Source organism: Equus asinus, chromosome 10, assembly GCF_041296235.1.
Source record: "Equus asinus isolate D_3611 breed Donkey chromosome 10, EquAss-T2T_v2, whole genome shotgun sequence".
NCBI lineage: Eukaryota > Metazoa > Chordata > Mammalia > Perissodactyla > Equidae > Equus > Equus asinus.
This window is the reverse complement of record NC_091799.1, coordinates 100,521,534-100,542,335: the sequence shown is the minus strand read 5'-3', so window position 1 is coordinate 100,542,335 and position 20,802 is coordinate 100,521,534. Positions and strand designations below refer to the sequence as shown.

The following is a 20,802-nucleotide window of genomic DNA, read 5'->3' as shown; positions in this document are numbered from 1 at the left end:
CCTCAATTATACAGCTTTAAGAAATGACTGAATTCGAGCTACTCCTGGTTTGTGGGTTCTAAAGTTCCCGTCCGTGTCTTCGCACTTCCCCCCGCAGCTTCCTAGATAGAAGTTTCCGAAGGCTGCTGATTCCAGAAGGTACGGTCTGGCGTTAAACTAGTCTCAAGTGAAAAATAAGTCTCACGCAGCCTGTGCTGCGCATGCGCGAGCGGTTGGTCCCTCCCGCGAGAGTAAAGTGTCTTCTTGCTTCCGGAGTGGTCTTCGCCGGTTGCGGATAAGTAGTGTTTGTTGCTGTACCATGGCGTCTGTTGGGACTCTCGCCTTCGATGAATATGGGCGCCCCTTCCTCATCATCAAGGACCAGGACCGCAAGTCTCGTCTTATGGGACTTGAGGCCCTCAAGGTAACGGGACCGGGACACAGTGGCGCTGAGATGAGGGGAGGTGGCCGAACCCAGTGGCTCTGCGCCTGCGCAGGCCTGGGAGCGGTTCTGCCATGTGCTCCCGGGAAGGCCAGAAGGGCCCGCGCGTCCCCGCTCGCGTTCCCCGCTCCTTGGGCTCGGGGAGGCCGACATATATGCTTTTAGTCCCAATTTGGCGGTGGGGTGGAGCCGCTAGCACCCTTCTGAGTCGGATGGGGCGGCTTCAGTTCCTAGGCGGGGAACCCCCGGCCGTCCTCGTTTCTGCAGTCCAGCAGTCAGTGTTGTCATGGGCAAGATGCGGAGAAGGTGGTCCCAGGTCACCTGGCCGGTGGAGACTCTGCTTCTTAATCCTCCGTTAGTCTACCTGCAGCAGCCCTAAAAGTAATGGAGGTTCATTTTCTTTGTCACCTCCTGAAAGCTTAGTCGTTTACCGAGTATCTTATCTTTGAGTACCTTTATGCGTGGCGTATTCCTGGATGCCGTGTCATAAAAATAAAAAGTGTGCATCCTTAAGGAAGAAAATAGTACCGCAAGAGCGAGAAATGCACATCAGTAACCGTAATGCAAGGCACTGCGTGATCAGAATCACAGTTACGGGACAGGATGCAGATAAAAGTTGGAGAGTGTCCTTCAGACCCTCTCTAGTTGGATGGAGACGCGCTTTTGATCGGGGATGGAATAATGTTTTGAGTGGGAGAGACCTGGCGTTCTACAGGGAGGAACAGTAAAAGCAAGGACCTGGGCGCGAAAGGGTTAGGGTTAGGGTTTTGATGGAGCACAGTCTACTTTAAGTCAGGATACTTCCCAAAAGTGGAAGCCTGCGCATGTCCCACGATCGAGATGTTCTCCCATGGGTAGGAGGGGAGCCATTGAGGGGGTTTGCCCAGAATCAGGATTTAAGTGGAGCTAGACCTTAAGTAGTGGCCTGTAGGGTAGACTGAAGGAAATCAGGCAGACCAGGGGTGTTAAATGCAGCATTGCAGGTGTCCAGGTAAGGAGGGGTCTGCTGAGCACATGCTGACAGGAAACAGGAAGGGGCACTTCGAGAGGGCACTGACTTCTTTAGGGTTTGTTATAAAGTGGAAGAATCCACCATATTGGTGTGGATTGTCACCAGGTCTGAGGTGTCCCTGTTGGCTTAGTGTCTTGGGGTTTTACTTAAACAAATGAAGAAACAGTAGAGTTCTCCCTGAGACTGTTTGTTTCACTGAGAACAAGTTACACAACCTCTCTGAACCTCCTTTTTCAGCAGGGGTAATACACCTCTGTCAAGCTGAGGATGAAAATTAAAGGTGGGTAATGTAAGGGGTGGCCACACAGTGCTTGAACCATGGTAGGTGCTCAGTCCACGTGTATTACATATTCAGTTCTGTTTTTCACTTAAAGGGACCAGCAGAGAAAGTAACATGCAACACACACATCCAGCATAATAGTGCAGTGGAAGCTGCTGGTTACTTTGCATGAGCCACTGTTTTAATCGCTCTCGTTGCATTATTTCATGTAATCCTCACACTCAGAGTTAGATGTTATTTCACTGTATTGGAAACTTGGCCCCAGAACTGTTAAGCAATTGCTTAAAGTCCCAGGGCCATGACTGAAGCCCCGTCTGTCTCCCTCCAGAGCCGGCGGTCTACAGCAGGGCTTTTCAGCCTTGGCACTATTGACGTTTGGGCCAGGTCCTTCTTTGTTGTGGGGCCTGTCCTGTGTAGGATGTTTAGCAGCATCCCTGGCCTCTGCCCACTCCCTGCCAGTAGCAGCTCCCTCCCCAGTAGTGACAACCAGAGATGTCTCCTGGGGGACAAAATTGCCCCTGGTTAAGAACCACCTCCCTACAATTATTATTCTTTAAAAATGTCCTTATACAGACATATCAATCCAAGTGTATTTTAAGGATTACCAGTGTTTTCACAGACTAGTGAATTTTGTGTCTTTTGTTACCTGCCAGATGGGCAAGCAGGGAAGGCTTCACAGAACGTGTACATTTGAACTGCTTTGAGGGCCAGCCCTGTGGCATAGTTGTTAAGTTCTGCATGCTCCACTTCAGCGGCCCTAGGTTTGGGATCCAGATCCCGGGTGTGGGCTTACACCACTCGTCAGCCATGCTGCGGTGGCAACCCCCATCCAAAAAAGAGGAAAGTTGGCACAGATGTTTGAGGGCGAATCTTCCTCAGCAAAAAAAAAAAAAAACTTTTGAAAGTTGGTCAAGATTTTGATGGGTACAGGGCCTCTGTGCATCACTACGTTAGGGATCAGAGGACATGTTTGGGGAACAAGAATAGACCATCCTCACTGGAAGGGAGCTGGGTCTCAGATTGTGGAGGGCGTTAAAGACAAAGCTGAAGCTTTTGGACTTGCGTGTTGAGCCAGTGGGGAGTTGTTTAAGGTTTGGGGACTAGTAAGCAACATGTTTGAGAAAAATGGATGGCTTAGCTAGATGTAAGATGAATTGGAAGGACGGTAGGTGAGATAAGAGACGCAGGAATTCTGTAGGGTGCTATGGATCAGGCTTAGATCGGTGATGGCAAGAATAGAAAGAAAGGAAAGGAAATTTGGAGGATTAATGGGCATAATAATGTGTAGAAACAGAAAAGGGTTCTTTGAATCCTCCATTACTTTCGGTATTGATACCCTTGGCAGGTGACAAGCAAGGGTGACTGTGAAGCCTGTGGGTTTCTCAGTGGCTCGACCGTTTGAGAGAAGAGTACGTCTCTGCAGTAGGTGGTAGTGTGGCAGTTCAGGGTGCTATGTGTTTACGCTGGAGTCTTCACGTGAAGGTGGCGTTGTGAAGTGGTCATGTGAGGCCTGTCAGGTCAGACTGTCACTGCGCTTGACTGTGAGATGGGGCGGTAGGCGAACCTGCCTCGTCCATGTGTTGATTCTAGAGGACAGACTATGTTATAAGTGATTTTATAATCATCAACTGTATGCTTTTAACTGTTAAAATTGTATGTACTTGAATATTTGTTTCTTGTATTTGCTTGATTTAGTCTCATATAATGGCGGCCAAGGCTGTAGCCAATACGATGAGAACATCGCTTGGACCAAATGGTAAGAGTCTCTCATTCGGTGTTGTTTTAACAAAAGTTTTAAAATCATAAAATAGTCAATATTATCTCTTTACAAAAATTTGGGAAGTGGAGTGAGGGCTTCCTGCTCCCCTAATACAGCCAAACTTGTTTGGTGTGTTGCAGCCTTTAAACACAGTTATAATCATAACATGTGTCCAGTTTTAGGTCAGATTTGTTTTCCACTTAACATCATTGCATAAGCATTTTGCAAATCATAGCCATCATCTCTTGTGATTAATATTACATGTAGTGATGCTCCATAATATTTTTTTTGCCATTTCTCTGCTTTTAGCCATTTTAGATTATTCCCAGTGTTTTGCTTTATATTGGCCAATATGAAAGTGTCTTCATGCAGATACTCCTTTATGTATGTTGAATTATTTATAATAAATTCCTAGGTGGGAACTGGGTCAAGAAGTCTAACTTTTATTATTGTTTTTGGTATAGATTGCCATTCTTTTTTGTTTCGGTTAAGATGTTCTAAACATTGCTGTCTTTTTAGGGCTTGATAAAATGATGGTGGATAAGGATGGCGATGTGACTGTAACTAATGATGGTGCCACCATTTTAAGCATGATGGATGTTGATCATCAGATTGCCAAGCTGATGGTTGAACTGTCCAAATCACAGGATGACGAAATTGGAGATGGAACCACAGGAGTGGTTGGTAAGAAAAAGGGCACGATATCCTTTCCCGTTTAAGAGAGGTTGTTTGAATCACAGCACTAACGTGGCTGCTGAGAATGTTTACTCTGAATCAGCTGAGGAGACAGTTGGAGAAATCCAGGGTGAAGGACACACTACAAAACAAGTGGCCCAGACTCCTCAAAGCTGCCATGTCGTGAAGAAACAGGAAGGCCACGCCATGGGGTAGAGTTAGGCATCTGTTCTAGATTAATGGAGCTAAAGAAAGGTGACAGGCAGCTGTACTGTGTAGAACTTGGTTGGGTGTCTGGGTTTTTTTAAGCTATGAAGGATGCTTGGGACAAGTGGAGGAGTTTGTGGATCACGTATTACAGAAGAGTGTCATTGTTAAGGTTCCTTAGCATCATGTGACAGTTACCGTGCAGTGATTGGGAGAATGCCTTTGTACTCAGGAGCTGCATGCTGAAATATTTAGGGGTGACATCCCATGATTTCTGCAACTGATGCTCAGTTGAACAGAAAAAGCACATGCATATGTGGAAAAAAACAAATGTGGCAAAATGTTCTTAAGTAAACAAGTTTTCATTTTACTATTGCATTTTTTCCTGAAGGTTTAAAAAGTTGGGGAAGAGCGAAGAGATAAATATCTTTAATGTTACCTTTTCTGCAGATGAAATTTGAATTTGTGTATTCAACAAATATTTATTGAGTACCAAGTACTGTTCTAGATGTGCTTAGAGTGCAGCAGTACTAAAACATCTTTGTGGCACTAAAATGGGGGGGAAGGGAAGGTTATAAGAGGGGAATAAATAATAAACACATTTTTAAATCCTCTTATCACCAGCATGAATTTTACTGAATAGAAGTCTTTGACCCAGGAAGCAAAAGAGGCTTTCCCCTATAGAAATGTGTGAGTTAGATTTAGTACGCCTGCCTCATGCATAATGTACATTATAGTTACACTCTTTACCTCACTGAGAGTTCATCATCCATCTGTACAAAGAGACCTAATGATCTTTGCTAGAGTCAAAACAAAAGACTGCCTTTTTAAAAATAGGTTCGATGGCCTCATCCTCTAAGATACTTTCAGTTTAATTCTGGAACCTTCGTATTTCCAGGGTAGCATCTAATTTGTACTGATTATACAAGTTTTGGCGTTTTCTTGAACCAGTTTTGCGCTGTCTTGTCTGCAGTCCTGGCTGGTGCCCTGTTGGAAGAAGCCGAGCAGCTGCTGGACCGTGGCATTCACCCCATCAGGATCGCCGACGGCTATGAGCAGGCTGCCCGCATTGCCATCGAGCACCTGGACAAGATCAGCGACAGAGTTTTTGTTGACATAAGGGACACCGAGCCCCTGATTCAGACTGCGAAAACCACGCTGGGCTCCAAAGTGTAGGTTTACAACAGGGTAACAGCGTTTATAGAGGAGGCAAAGCTGTTTACTGGTTCCTAAAGGCAACACAAAATGATCACGGATCACTTCATGCTGATTTGATGAGTTTCTCTCTGGATTTGTTTTGGTTTTGCTTTCTTTTCAGAGTAGTTTTAGACACATGCATTTCATGTCTCAGTTGGAAGCTGAACTTCCAGGCTTGGGTGTTAAATCCTCTCAACAATATTTGTAAAATAAATAATCCTTTAATTTAGCAGGATTGGCTGCATTGGAAATCAACCAGAAAAGGACCCTATTTGGGGAACCTGTTAGTTTTCACAACACTTTTTTTTTCCTGAGGAAGATTGTCCATGAGCTACTGTCTGTACCAGTCCTCCTCCACTTTATTTGTGGGTCACCGCCACAGCATGGCTGATGAGCAGTGTAGGTCTCCCCGCCCAGAATCTGAACCTGTGAACCCAGACCACTGAAGTGGAGCACACCTAACTTAACCACTATGCCACAAGGCTGGCCCCCTCATAACACTTTTTAGCCGTTTCTGTGCTAGGAACCCATTTAGGGGGAGCTTCCACTATTCATTCATTCAACAAGCGAATTCCTACTCCTGAATTTTAATTTTATAAAAAGGGGCAGTCTTAAAATTTACTTACATTGGGTATAATGAATGTTAGATTTCAACGTTTACATAATATCTACAGTTTGCCAGGCCTGCTGCCAAGTCGTGGGGGCACAAGACAGTTCTTGCCTCCCAGAAACTCAAAGTAGCCTCAACCAAGGGACCTGCTTATTTTGAACAATAATAGAGACTTACGGACTCTCTTTATTTTTAAGAAGAATTATGGCCATAATGTAGCATAGAAATTCAGTGTAAGGTGCTTTATTACACCTTTTTTTTTTTTTTTTTTTTTTGCTGAGGAAGATTAGTCCTGAGCTAACATCTGTGCCAATCCTTCACTTTATATGTGACTCACCACCACAGCGTGAGCTGACAAGTGGTGTAGGACTGCACCCAAGATGCAAACCCAGGCTGCCAAAGCAGAGTACACCAAACTTAACCACAACACTGCAGGACCAGCCCCTACACTGTTTTTTCAATCTATAGCAGTGCAGGAAATGTTTTAGTTTTTAATTTGTGTGGTAGTTTTAACAAAAGGAAGGCACGGTCTTGTCTGATAGGAAGTGCAACAAAAGTGTCTGTCTCTGGTGCCTTCTTCTCAGGGGAAGGACATCCACCCAGCACTGTGTTGGATCAGGGGCGTTTTCAGTGGTGCCAGCTGTCCTCTCATCCGTGTCTTAGCTGAGCCTGGCTCCTGGGCAAGGGCGCCTGCCCTGGGGTGGCTTCTGTCACAAGCAGAGCACTATTTTCCTCGTAGGTGGAAGGCATTACCCTTTCTTAAAATGCACAAATCTTATTTTATTACTGCTTTGTAAGTTGATTCTACTCTATTTGCGAGTCTTTGTAAAACCCAAGTGGACCGACCTGGTGGGGCAGCAGTTAAGTGCGCACGTTTCACTTTGGCGGCCCGGGGTTCACTGGTTCAGATCCTGGGTGCAGACATGGCACTGCTTGGCAAGCCATGCTGTGGCAGGCATACCACATATAAAGTAGAGGAAGATGGGCACGGATGTTAGCTCAAGGCCAGTCTTCCTCAAAAAAAGAAAAAATCCAAGTATGTCCACGTCTTTACTACAGAAAATACTCAAATTGATAGATGATAGCCAAATATATCCAACATAAAGCAATACATTGTAGATCACCTGTTTAGGATACTAACAACATTTTTTAGTTTCAGGGGTATCTTTTCTGCATGACTTAAAATTTCAGACACTGTATTTCAAGTACTAGATTTCCTCTGGTTTTTCCAGAATAAAAAGTAAATTTATTGAGCAGTCTATTCAGATGTTTCAAAGCTATTCAGATGTTTCAAAGCTTTCAGAAAAGCTAACATCCCCGATCTGTAACTGATGTCATAATGGAAACTCCTGTGTGGGTCAGGTGCCCTGTCTAACAACATTTTTTAGTTTCAGGGGTATCTTTTCTGCATGACTTAAAATTTCAGACACTGTATTTCAAGTACTAGATTTCCTCTGGTTTTTCCAGAATAAAAAGTAAATTTATTGAGCAGTCTATTCAGATGTTTCAAAGCTATTCAGATGTTTCAAAGCTTTCAGAAAAGCTAACATCCCCGATCTGTAACTGATGTCATAATGGAAACTCCTGTGTGGGTCAGGTGCCCTGTCTGGTCCCTCCTTTCTCAGTAGGTGTTTGGCCTCAGTAGATATGATGGACTTTTCGTGGTGGTTTCATAGCTTTCCCATTCTGTTTTGGACTTGTAAAATAGAAAAAATATTCTTAAAGAGTAGCAGAATCTTAAAAATCTTCGTTCTTGCCATACATCATTAGTCTCTTGTATATATTAATAATGGAAGAAAATAGTATATTTCAGTTAAAGTTGGTGAAAGTAAAAGTGTAAATTTTTTCCCATTCCAATTTATGGTTTCCTTTGGGGTCCGTGGGTCCCAGGTTAAGAATCCTTGCCCCAGACTGTTGAAAGCACAAGGTGTGATGCCACTGCCTCCTAGGGACTCTGCACGTCACTCGCTTTCTAGATGTCTTGGAGTTACAGAACGGCATCTTGTATTTGAGTTCCCACGTTACGTCGTGTGTGCTGCTTTTTTTGAGGTGATTGTTAAACGGATGTGAAAGGCTCTTCTGTGTTTTCCTCAGGGTTAACAGCTGTCACCGACAGATGGCCGAGATCGCTGTGAATGCCGTCCTCACCGTAGCAGACATGCAGCGCAGAGACGTTGACTTTGAGCTCATCAAAGTGGAGGGCAAAGTGGGTGGGAGGTTGGAGGACACTAAGCTTATTAAGGGTGTGATCGTAGACAAGGATTTCAGTCACCCACAGATGCCGAAGGTAAGTTGGTGCCTTTCACAGCCTCCCCTCTGGGAACGCTTCAGTCCGCCCATTCACGTTTCTCCCTCTCCCTATAGCAAGTGGAAGATGCCAAGATTGCAATTCTCACGTGTCCATTTGAACCACCGAAACCAAAGACGAAGCATAAGCTGGATGTGACCTCTGTGGAAGATTATAAAGCCCTTCAGAAATACGAAAAGGAGAAGTTTGAAGAGATGATTCAGCAAGTAAGTCTTACCATAGCTGTTGGTGGGATCTGAAAGGGCGCAGGTGGTTGGCTGCAGGGAGTCAGGACGTGTGGTGCTCACCTGCGTGATCTTGGCACTTCGTTATGGGGCTGTAAATAGCATTTCTTCACTTTTAAATTAAAAAGTAATAAACATTCACAGTGGGAAAAAACCAAAGGACACAGAGGTAGGAGGGGGCAAGCAGTCTGATCTTGTCTTAAAACGGGAGCGTGTCTGGGGCCTGAAGGAGCTGGCTCCATTGCCTTGAGAGCTGCGCTTGTTTCACACACGTGCCCTCCTGGGCGCTTCTGCGCTGCTGCGTTCGGGCAATTTTAACAGGCTCTACCCACGTATTTGAGACCTCCGAATATAACTCCTGACAGGAGAGTTACTGAGTAACAGGAATTAAACCAGAATGCAGTCGTGGTGATCTCAGTTCTTTGCTTAAACAAGTTGGAGTGTTATTTTGTAAACACTGACTCTTCCCCTCTGGCTGTTTGTATTTCACATGTGTGTGCTCTCTGACGGAGCGGTTCCTCTGTGGGACTCTGTCCTTGGGAGCTTAAAGCACCAGTGCCCGAGGATACGTGAACGGGGATATTTAGACGTCTAGTCTTAGCGGGGTGGTTGAACTCACAGGTTCCTTCGTGGTGCAGTTCCCTGTGTCTGCTGTCTCCCAGGCCCTGTTGCAGCCCTGGAGATACATGAGTGAGCAAAGCGGAGCGCTTGCTGTTGGGGTGCAGACTGGGGGAAGGGGTCGGGGCTCTGAACAGACACTGGTCGGAGAAGGCACCTCTGAGGAGATGGTGTGTGGCCAGAGACCTACGTGAGGTGAGAGGATGGCATTTCTGGGTGAGCAGCATTCCAGACTGAGACAAGGTAGGGGTGGGTGGCATGTACAAAGGCCCTGAACAGGAATGTGGTTGGCATGTGCAGGGAACATCAGGGCTGGGGCTTGGAGCATACTGGCAGGAGTTTGCAAATAAAAGCCCATTATCTGGGAAGGCTGACAGAGGTGCACTGGAGGAAGGGTAACAAGAACTGAGAGGCCAAGGGTGTGGGTGGACCGACTTGGTAGATGTGCAGGTAGCAGAAATGATAACAGGAATAGTGATGGGCTAAATGCCAGCACTTTAAAAGGAGGAGAGGCAGTGACCCAAGAAGAAACGTTGTAGGTGGCTGTGAGGAGCAAGAAGGACCTGTCTCCTGTGTTGAGCACCTGGGAGAAAAAAGCCCTTGAGGAGGAGTGCCAGGCAGGTTGATTCTTCAGGAGACAGCCAGGGTTTGTTCACAGCAAGAATATAATGGCAACATTGCAAGAAGGAGTCTGCTGTTAATGGACTGAGTTCCAGGGGCTCCCCCTGGAAGGTTCTAGAGGGCCAGGGAGGGAAGAGAGGTAGAGAGGCAGGTGTGGCAGGTGGTTTGGGAGGCTTGCGTGGAGACAGGTGAAATAGCAGTTGTGGGGCATGGCACTGTTACCGCAGGTGACTGTCAGGGAGGAACAGTCAGTCCTGATCATGACCACCTTTGGGGGACAAGTCCCAGCCATTTGCGGAGATGGGGGTGGTACTTCTCACTAGGAGCAGGATCACTTCTTTCAGCTTCTAAATTACTCTGTATTTTGACCCAGAGGATAGAGGATAGTCCACTCAAGTAAGGAAAGCAAGGTGCAGGGACGTGTGTATCTTAAGATTCAGTTTTTGTTACACACACCGATGAAAGTGCCTCGTGGGTGTTTGTGACAGGACAGTGGTTAACCCTGGTTCCCTGGGTCAGAGGGCCCAGCACTGGTGAGACAGCTTTTGTTTTGCTTCACTGTAGCAGTGGGGTCAGTGTGAATTACTAGTTTATAAAGCATGGTTTTTGAAAATAGAGTGATTCCCACTGATGTGTATTCCTTGTTTAGAACTTGGGACTGACCGAAGGTAGACACTTGTATATTTTCTTCTGGTTTCTCTGCTTCGTTTACTTTCATGCACCCACCTTCCACAGCCAACTATGCATCTTACCTTTCACAATCTTTTTTCAAACTTCACAAAGAATACTTGTTATTAACGTGATTTTGGCTTCTCTTTTCTCAGATTAAAGAAACTGGCGCTAACCTAGCTATTTGCCAGTGGGGCTTTGACGACGAAGCAAATCATTTACTTCTTCAGAATAACTTGCCTGCGGTCCGTTGGGTTGGAGGACCTGAGATCGAGGTAAGGAGCTGTGTGGGGAGACTGCTGACCACAGGGCTGAGCTCACAGGCGTTTCTGCTTGGGGCCGCTTTGATAGTACATGCCTTATGGAAACACATCATGCAGAGGCTCCACAGAGCAGAGGAGCATGAGCTGGGAGAGAGGAAGATGCTAGCATCGGTTTTTATTGTTTTAATAACAGTGCTGTGTATTTCTGCTGTTCCATGGCATGTGCTTTCCATGTGTCATCTCGTTTAGCACTCACATTGGCTCTCTGAGGCAAGAAGACCAGTCTTACCCACTTCCGTGTTAGCTGAATACTGCTCGCCGGCCCAGATGTGGTCTGTACCCCAGACACACGCGTCCTCCTTGGTCCTCATGCAGCCCTGTGTACAGAGAGACGGACGGCTGCGCAGAGCTCTGATTCAGAGCCACAGTCAGGGGACATGAGGTCGAGAGCTATGGGGACGTGTGCAGGGTCATCGAGCCAGGTGGCACCGGAGCCAGACCAAGACACCCAGCTCTTTAGAACCTTGTTCATTTAACAAGGTTTTTTAGGTTGAACTTGAGACTTTTTGGCCAGGGTGGGGCAGCAGTTCAGTGAACAGGGTGGTCATAGGTCAAGTTGAGCTCATTCGTAGTCCGCTTGTGAAAGTTCACTGTTTCCCGACTTCGTCTTCCTTCTCCCCTGTCCCTCCCCAATTAGTTGATTGCCATTGCGACGGGAGGGCGGATCGTCCCACGGTTCTCGGAGCTCACACCTGAGAAGCTGGGCTTTGCTGGTCTTGTAAAGGAGATCTCATTTGGGACAACGAAGGACAAAATGCTGGTCATCGAGCAGTGTAAGAACTCCAGAGCTGTAACCATTTTCATCAGAGGAGGAAATAAGATGGTGAGAATTCAGTTGCTTGTCCTACGTGTTTTCTGATTCTGGTACATGGTTTGGCTTTGCCCATGATATATTTAACTGAAACACAGTGTAAGAAAAACAGGGTCATTTTTCTTGAAGAAACAATGACATAATTGGTGTAAAATTACCACAGTTCCATGTCACTTCTGCAGGGCACACTGGCCTCTCTTTAGCCCCTTGGGTGAAAAAGGCGAACCCAAGCAAACAACCGCTGACGCCCTCCTGTTATCCGAGGAGGGGTTTCTAGTGCATCGTCACATATGACGCTCGTTGTGAGCTTTTCTCTCTGTCGGTATTGTTTTGTTTGGCCCTTCGCTTGGTCATGTGTCCTGGGACGAGTCACTGGCTGCCTCTGCCTGCTTCGTTTTTTTAAACACTCTAGGGAGGAAAGGGAAGATGAGGATGGATACCATCTGCTGACAGATGTTCTGGCATGCCCTCCATTTGTGTTTAGCCTGGATGGCTTTAATGGGGGTAAGAATATTGCCAGTGCCCGGCAGCCACTTAGAGTAAACCAGAGGTGGCAGCTATTTGGCTCTAAAATGAACTGCTTGTGATCACGTTGATTTAGGCAAAACTGTTTTCCCTAGATCATCGAGGAAGCGAAACGATCCCTCCATGATGCTCTGTGTGTCATCCGGAACCTCATCCGTGACAATCGTGTGGTGTATGGAGGCGGCGCTGCTGAAATAGCGTGTGCTCTGGCCGTCAGCCAAGAGGCAGATAAGGTAAAACACACGCAGGGCTATGTTGCACTCTGAGACGTTTCTGGACTGCGCAGGGAGGCCGAGGGCCTGCGGGCCGAACCAGATGCCGTCCAGAGTGAGCAAGAGCACCGTTAGCTGTGTGTGACAGGGTTTCTTCTGAGTTGATTCTCATGCGCATGTACTCCAGCATGGGTTACCGTAAGCTGGCATTTCTAAGTCTTTTTCAACCATTCCAGCCTTGACGATAATAATTACCCTCTACAGTCTTTTAATGATATTTGAAGTTCAAAATTAATTAGATATCGTAACTGAAAATAAAGGCGTAAGGGCTGATGCGTTCTCAGACTTCCCACAGGTGTGCCCTTTCCATCCTTTCTCCGTAGAGGCGTGTCACTGTCCTCAGATCATCAGGGCAGCCCCTCCTTAGAATTACTCATGGGGGAGCTTTTCATGCATGTAATTTAATTATGTTTCCAAATTGCTGCTGGGTCGGTTTTTTTGGGCTTTGCCAAGCACGCTTATGGTACCCTGTACCCTTCCAGTGCCCGACCTTGGAGCAGTACGCCATGAGGGCCTTTGCCGACGCGCTGGAGGTCATCCCCATGGCCCTTTCTGAAAACAGCGGCATGAATCCCATCCAGACCATGACCGAAGTGCGAGCCAGACAAGTGAAGGAGTTGAACCCTGCTCTTGGAATTGACTGTTTGCACAAAGGCACAAATGGTGAGGACCTCTGCGCGTCTGTGTGGGGCTGTGGTTTGATTTAAATTGAGTAATTTCATACTTTGTGGCTGTACAATATATAGTGTTTACTCTGAGGTTATCGTATCTTATTAAATATTTAAACTCACTTTAGGTGAATTTTAAAATGTTTCGTTTGGTTGCCTTAGGAGTTGGTTAGACTGCTAGTCCTAGCAATGTAAAATTAATTTTAATAGCAATAAATGGCAGTGTGGTATTTATACCAAAGGTGACTTGCATTTTAATCTCTGGTTTTAGAAAATAATTCCCATCTCACTTTTTTTTTACACAAATGTGTGTCACCGTGGGTCCTAGATGTCATAAAATGGCTCTGAAACTTGTAGTTTACAGCTTATTCTGTAATTGTAGCCCATAAATGATGTACTGTTTTTAAACGTAGTGTACTGTAACTTTTAGCCACTTGTAGTTCCTCTGCCGAGAGGGTGGTGTGGGCAACTTTAGCTTGTTGAAACGGTGGTCCCGGTGATTTCTGTACCGGTCGGGCCATGTCTGGGGTTCTGCCATCAGTCCTAACCCTGGAACCTCGGCTGGTTTGTGTTCTTACATACGGGTATAGGTCTCTTCTGCTTTTCGTGTTCACAGCCCAAGGATTTTAGATCTTTCTTGAAATTATTTTACCTTTCAGGTACAGTCAGCTGTCCCTTATTTCACGTTTACTGAATTACAGTGTTGGATACTTTGTGCAATGAGATGTCCCTGAAAAGTTTCACCTTTTAGCTGGTTGCTTAGCAGTTGAGCTTGTCACTGAAGAGAGGTCCCCTCACCACCCCACTGCTCTCTGGTAGCCAGGTTCAAATTCCAGGATGTCCTTGGAAGTAATGAAAGTCTTGTTCTCTGAAAATGTAACTGGGACTAGTGGCTTCCAAATTTGTGTTTCTTAAGTTCTGTGATTCCATAAATCAAAGCAAGTTATTAATATTAAATGTGTATGCTGTTCCTAGGATAATCAGTTTATTTGTATTTTTCAGATATGAAGCAACAACATGTCATAGAAACCTTGATTGGCAAAAAGCAACAGATCTCTCTTGCAACACAAATGGTTAGAATGATTTTGAAGATTGATGACATCCGAAAGCCTGGAGAATCGGAAGAATAAAGAAGAAATTTAGAATAAAATATAGTAGTAAGATGCACTACTGTGATTAAATAAATGGATGTCTTGTGATGCATCTACAGTATTTATTATATTACGTCCTTTTTCAGACACTGTAGATGCTGTGATGAAGATAGCTGTTCAGTAGCCATAGTTCTCTTGTTCCGAGATGTGTGATTGTAGAGATGCTGTCTCATCAGCTTTTGTATTCGTTGTATTAAAGGGACCTCTTTAAACAACCTTCATCTTCTGCTCTTCAAGTTTAAGAAACATTCCCTGTGGTATTAATCCAGTGCTGCCTTAACTGAAGGGGTTTGAGTAGTTCGTTTGTTCTTTTTTAATAAGCTGTAGGAATTATTTTAACAGCTTGAACATTGAGTTTGTTCTCAGGATTTATTGTAACAGTGTGAGGAATATGGGCTTGATCCTGTTAGACTTATTTAAATGATGCACCTGTCTGAACAGTGGGTCGTTTAATTGTAGGGACCCATCATAGGATTATTTCTGCCGCAGAATTTGGGGATGTCTAAGTGCTGTTAGGTTACACTGACGTAACCTGGGTGTGACTGCAGTGCTGATGAGACCAGCCTTGAAAGTTTCATCTTCACCTTGTCTCCTTTGCTTTCTTCTGGTCCTGCCCTGAACGTAGGCCAGCTTGTGTACAGAGAAGGCTGGCGTAGGCACAGACTTCTGCCCCACCCACAGACGCTTAGGCATTTCAGAACCCAGTTGGGGTTTTCTTTTCAGAGGGACAAAACAAGCAGAGCTTAGAGTGAATTATACAAAGTGTAAGAGAGAATGGATTGAGTGGGAGGAAATACCTTGCGATTGCTAGGTATAGTATATTGGTATCGAGTTGTACATGCTAAAATAATACTGGCTGCAGGTGACACAGCCCTTACCACGGGCCAGGCCGTGTTTGGAGGGTTACCTGGATTGTCTCAGGTCTCTCCACCCAGGGAAGGAGATAGGTTTCTTAGTAGTCACATCTTACGGGCGAGTCTTGGTTATTTGCCAGCATCTGGCCAGTAAGTAGTAGAGCCAGGTCAAACCCAGACAGTCTAACTCCGCAGTGCCTCTCGTCCCAATGCTGTTTGGTCCCGTTTGTCTATATGTCGTTCTCCGAGGGTTTCTGGTAGGACCAGTCAGAGGGTGTAGAAGCAGGAAGTGGTGATTGTTCTGTCTGAATTAACCTCAGTGGTGTGTTTCAGGGTTGCCTTTTCCTGTGAACCTGGAGGCTGACCAGTCTTAACGCTTGAGCCTTGTGGGTCCTTTCGACGTGAATGTGTTGATAGTTTCCCTCAACAAGTATCCTGTGGATGAGGAATAAGTGCTAATATCACTTCCTAATTTTGTATGTTTATGGAGTTACATGGTTGAGTATTGAAAGCTTAAAACCTGTTGAACATACACCCTAGTATTTTTTCATCATAAAGTGGGTTCTGAAATAGCACTATCATAACTCAAACTACAACATTCTGCGTACAGCATCAGAATGCATCTATTCCAAGTTCAGAATCAAGTCAGGCACAGACCCCCTTAAATAAATATCTTGACCTTGGAGCAGTGTGAGTGAGTTGATTTGCAGAGACTGCTTCCAGCCTGCAAAGAGCATGCAGCGGCTGTGGACCAGAGTATTCCCTGAAGGAGTCCCTGGTTGTATGAGAAGAGCCTCTGAACCACTCCTCTCTTCCAAAAGTCAACCTCACCGTGTCCCTGGTGTTTTCTGTGGTTGAGAGAGACTCTGTGGCCTGTGAACAGGAAAGCTTGAGGAGATGTGGTCACAACATCAGCTGTTGGTTTTGCTTTTGTAAAAGCACCTCTGCAAGATAATGTTACCCTTTTTTGTTTGTTTTGGTTTTTTTTTTGGTGATGAATATTGGCCCTAAGCTAACATCTGTGCCAGTCTTCCTCTATTTGTGTGTGGTACACTGCCACAGCATGGCTGATGAATGTTGTAGGTCCACACCCAGGATGTGAACCTGGGCTGCTGAAGTGGAGCACGTGAACTTACCCACTACACCACCAGGCAGGCCTCAATGTGTTAACCTTTTCTTATCTTCAAGTTCCAAATCACTTGTCAAGTTTTCCACCGCTTGTACTTGAGGTACGTGCCCCCTCATCCTCTCTGTCACAAGAGCAGCTCGAGGCACTTGGTCCTGAGGCCCTGTTCTGCTGCAGGACTTCTTGGCTCTCAGTTCCTCCACTTGCTGGATTTAGTTGATGTTTGTTAACAGCCTGGTCTTTAATTATAAGCAACCACTCAAAAGCACAAATGCGTCTGGAAGGGTGGAGAGCCTGGTCTGTGCTATGTGACTGCACTGCCTGACCCTTGTGCCTTTCTCCTCTGCTCCTTGTGAAACGGCTCCGCTAAAGGATCAGGAGGGCGGCATTGGGGCAGGGTGCGGGGTAGCAGTTTGACAATAAATTATCTGTAAGCATGCACAAGTGCTTCTCCATGTTATGTGCTGCTTGCAGGCGGCTTGCAAGGTGGGGGTCATCTGAAGCACTAGAAAAGAAAGGCTACCAAAGATAAAAGGCTACTTAGAAAACGTGTTGAAGGGCAGGCAAAGGGGTGACGGTGACAGCGGCAGGAAAGGTATCATAACATTAGTCGTGTTCTCAGTGCTATCATAAGCGGTTTGTATGGAAACCCACGGTGGTCTCCAAAGTGGTCCCCAGACCCCTTGGGTCCTGGCCTTTCAGGGGCCACGAGGTCAGCAGGAGTTTCACACTAAGAGCTTGTTTGCCTTTTTCACTGTGTTGACAGTTGCACTGACGGTGCAAAAGCAACAGTGGGTAAAATGCCGTGAATCAGGGCAGTGGCACAGAATGGTACCGTGGTTGTATTTTTCACCACCACACACTGAAAAAAGCCGCTTCACTGAAGGATGGCCTTGATGAAGCAGTGTAAATTAGTAGATCATCAGATCTGGGCCCTGGAGTACACAGCTTTGCATTCTGTGGCACGATGTGCGTGACAAGTATGGTGGTTGTCTCAGCTGAACCAGCCCCTCATCAGGGAACACCATGTTTACTCTAAAGAGTGACTGACTGGCTCCTCAGACTTGCAGATGACAGATGTTTTCTCAGAAGTGAATTTAATGAGCCTGTCATTGCAGTAGTGCGACTGTCAGTTCAGGCTTCTATAACGAAACTACCGTCGACAGAGTGGCTTAGACAGCAAACTGACCTCTCACAGTCCTGGAGGCTGGAAGTCCAAGATGAGGGTGCCAGCAGGTGCGGTGTCCGATGAGAGCCAGCTTGCCAGCCTGTGGACAGCCAGCCACCTGCTTGCTCTCCTCTCTCTCACCTTCAGTCTGTAGCAACAACCGATAGTATTTATTGCCAGTGATAAAATTTGCATTTTCCGAGACTTTTCTGATAAGATTGGTGGTGGTTTAAAGGATGAATTTTTGACTTCGGGTAATGAAATGTATCAACTTTGGGAAGATCTGCATAGCTCAGTAAACGTGTTTTCCAAGTGTCAATGCAAGCGTCAATGCGTACGATATCATGCGTAGATTAAGAGATCTTTGCTAAGTGTAAGGTGGACCAGTGTAACAATGAAAAGTTACTGGGACTACCACATGTCGAGTTTTTATAGATTAAAGAGGAATATCCACAGTTTTGTGAGAAGTGATTAATATACTCTCCCTTTTCCAGCTACAGATCGGCATGAGGCCAGATTTTCTTCATAGGCTTCATAAAGCCATACGTGGCATTGAATTGAATGTGTCGTTAGAAGCAGAGACTCCCTGTCTTCTGGGGAGACAGGCATTAAGGAGATTTGCAAAAGTGGAAAACAAGGCCACCCTACTTGATTTGTTTTGGGGAATATAAAAAGTCATTATTTACGTTAGCATTTAATGTGTTTATTATTTTAAAATAAAACAAATATTTACTTTAATTTCTTAGTTTTAATTTCTAATACATTAAATGCTGGTGCGTGTAACCAAAATAAACATAAGCTCTTGGGAATCCTCAATAGTTTTTTAGAGTATAAAGGGATCCAGAGACCAAAACATTTGAGAACTGCTATATTAACATATTTAGTCCTCATAATAATGCTGGTCATTGTCAAATCCAAGAAACGCTGCCTAATTTGAATGTACCAGTCACTTCTTGAAATAAGCTTTTCAAGTTTATACACTAGATATTTTGAATATAAGCACTGAACATCTGCACTTAAGACTTCATATTTGTCAGATAATCTTGACTCCTGTTTCAAAGACAATCGAAGCTGGTGGTGTGAACTTCTGACTTCGTTCCCCCCTGTGGATGTCTTGGCAGCCCATCCATCCTACCCTGCTTGCCGTAGGCAGAACTCTAAAGCTGTGCCCCCGAGATTCAGTCTGGTTATTCAGTCATTCAGTCAGACCTAATCTAGGTACTGCTGTGAGGGACTTTGCAGACGCAGTTAAGTGCTAGTCAGCTGGCCCTAAAATAGGGAGCTGATCCAGGGGGGTCCACTGTAATCGCATGAGCCCTTAAGGGCTCACCAAAAAGAACCAAGAGAGGTGGCAGGAGCGAAGTCAAGGCGTGTGGCTTGAGAAGGCTTGGACGCTCACTGCTGCTTCTGAGCTGCGGGACCCGTTCGAGCACTGAAGAGGCCTCCAGGAGCTGAGGGTGGCCCCCAGCTGACAGAAAGGAAATGGGGCCTCTGTCCTGCAGTCGCCAGAAACAATTCTGCCATGAACTTGAATGCGTTGGCAAGTAGATCTTCCCAGAGCCTCAGGAAAGGAGCCTGGCCGGCCAGTGCGTCGTTGACTGGGCTTGAGAAGCCCGGAGCAGAGAAACCAGCTGAGCCGACCCAGACTTACGATCTACAGAACTGGGAGAGAGTAGATTTGTTTTTAAGCCACTAAGTGTGATAATTTGTCACAGCAGCAACAGGAAATTCATACACTCCCACTTGCCTCAGTGTGGGGAGGGCGTATGGATTGGGGGGGATCCTCCTGCTCAAGACGTCTCTTCCCAATGCTTCTTAGATTCCATCTCTCAAGCTTCTTACTTCCATTCCCACCTCTGGGGTAATCAGTGGTCCTCGCCAACGCATGGCTCTCTTCCTGGGCACGGGATAGGTGCACCTCTGGGATTCTTGTGCAATCCTTGGGTGGGGCCGTGTGACCCGCTCAGGCCACTGAGCGGTGAGAAGCATCCTTTCCAAGCCAAAGCATTTACCTGTCAATGCAAGACCCTCCAGAGCTCTCTTTTCCGTCTCGGCACAGCAACATGCGTTATTTGATGCTGGCTGCTCCTTCAGCCTGGGTCTCCTAGGGATGACAACAATGGGAGTCCCCCCTCAACACGCCGTGGGCACAGAGCATGAGTGAGAGTCACAGATTTCAACTGGTTCACCCTGAGAACTGGGCTCCAGCTGCCTCATCCATTACCCAAGCATAAGCATGCTGACGAGACTCCCCACATGAGACTGTTTATTCCCCCCAACAACCCTGCAAAGGAATGTCACTGTCCTCGGTTTACAGATCCCACAATGACAAAAACCGAGGGCCAGAGAATTTAGTTGAGTTGCCCCGAATCACACAGCCAGCTCAACATGGTGGAGCCTGGACACTGCCAGCTCCTCCCCTCTGTGCCCATTCTGCCTCCCACACTCTCCCTCTGCCCACACCTCCCACGGCCCCCTGGCAGACGGCTCCCACTGGCCTCCAGGCCTCCCTCCTTCACTGTGCCCAGCCCGGGGCGAGTCAGCATCAGTCATCCTGGCATGGACCACCCTTTAATGATGTCCACTCTCAGCCTCTTTCATGACACATGCAGGGAAACCAGCTGGGGGATTTCCGGGAAACAGCTCGCTCCCTAACAAAAAGAGAGGTACAGGAAGAGAGCTCCTCCCTCCCTTCCTGCTGTGGCCAGTGTCTTGGGAGGCTGAAGCCCAGAGCAGTGCCTAGGAGGAGGGGACCCAGAATGGCATGTGGCTACCCATGTCCTGACATCAGTAAGGCCCTGAACACTCTTGGATCCATTTAGGGGTGTTGTTAAGACTTCAATGTTATTCTCTTAGCCACTGTTAGTTGAGATTTTTGTTATTTGCAGCCCAAAAAACCTGAGATTCCAGACTGGCCCCAAACCAAACTCTTTCCCCCCACAACCCTGCTTCTCTTCCGATATTCCCTATCCTGGATCATCTCTAAGCTGACCTCAGGTTGTTCACTGTGCCCTCCCAGTTCTCTTCTAAATGCTCTGGAATCTCCTCTCCTCTTCATTCCCCAGCCTGGGGTCAGACCCGCATCACTGCCTCTTGCCCCCTTCTTCCCTCCCTCTCCAGAGGGACCCGTCTGTCACTCCTGCTGCTCTCACAGAAAGAACTAAAAGTGTCACCCAGTTGGGACTCCTCAGGCCCTGCAGTGGAAGAAAAGAAGGGGTGGGGGTGGCTCCCCAAGGCTGCAGGGATCCTTCTGGCTGCCATCTTCCAGAACAGACATGCCCTGGGTTTCCCTCCCAGAGCCCC

At 46.4% G+C, this 20,802-nt stretch overlaps 1 protein-coding gene across 1 annotated transcript; it reads left to right on the top strand.

The window, feature by feature from the left end:
• Positions 1–46: 46 nt before the first annotated feature.
• On the top strand, positions 47–17,818 carry CCT5 (chaperonin containing TCP1 subunit 5). Its single transcript, XM_014866742.3, has 11 exons — positions 47–403; positions 3,409–3,469; positions 3,992–4,156; positions 5,328–5,526; positions 8,256–8,448; positions 8,526–8,675; positions 10,757–10,876; positions 11,562–11,747; positions 12,356–12,493; positions 13,015–13,195; positions 14,203–17,818. The coding sequence occupies exons 1-11, from the start codon at positions 299–301 to the stop codon at positions 14,328–14,330; spliced, it is 1,626 nt and encodes a 541-aa protein (XP_014722228.1). The 5' UTR covers positions 47–298; the 3' UTR covers positions 14,331–17,818.
• Positions 17,819–20,802: the final 2,984 nt, after the last annotated feature.

Excerpts from the sequence above, each read along its gene's own strand:
- CCT5 (XM_014866742.3), top strand. The coding sequence starts at position 299 with ATGGCGTCTGTTGGGACTCTCGCCTTCGATGAATATGGGCGCCCCTTC. Across the intron at positions 8,449-8,525 it reads GTCACCCACAGATGCCGAAG|CAAGTGGAAGATGCCAAGAT; the intron begins GTAAGTTGGTGC and ends CTCTCCCTATAG. Across the intron at positions 12,494-13,014 it reads TCAGCCAAGAGGCAGATAAG|TGCCCGACCTTGGAGCAGTA; the intron begins GTAAAACACACG and ends GTACCCTTCCAG.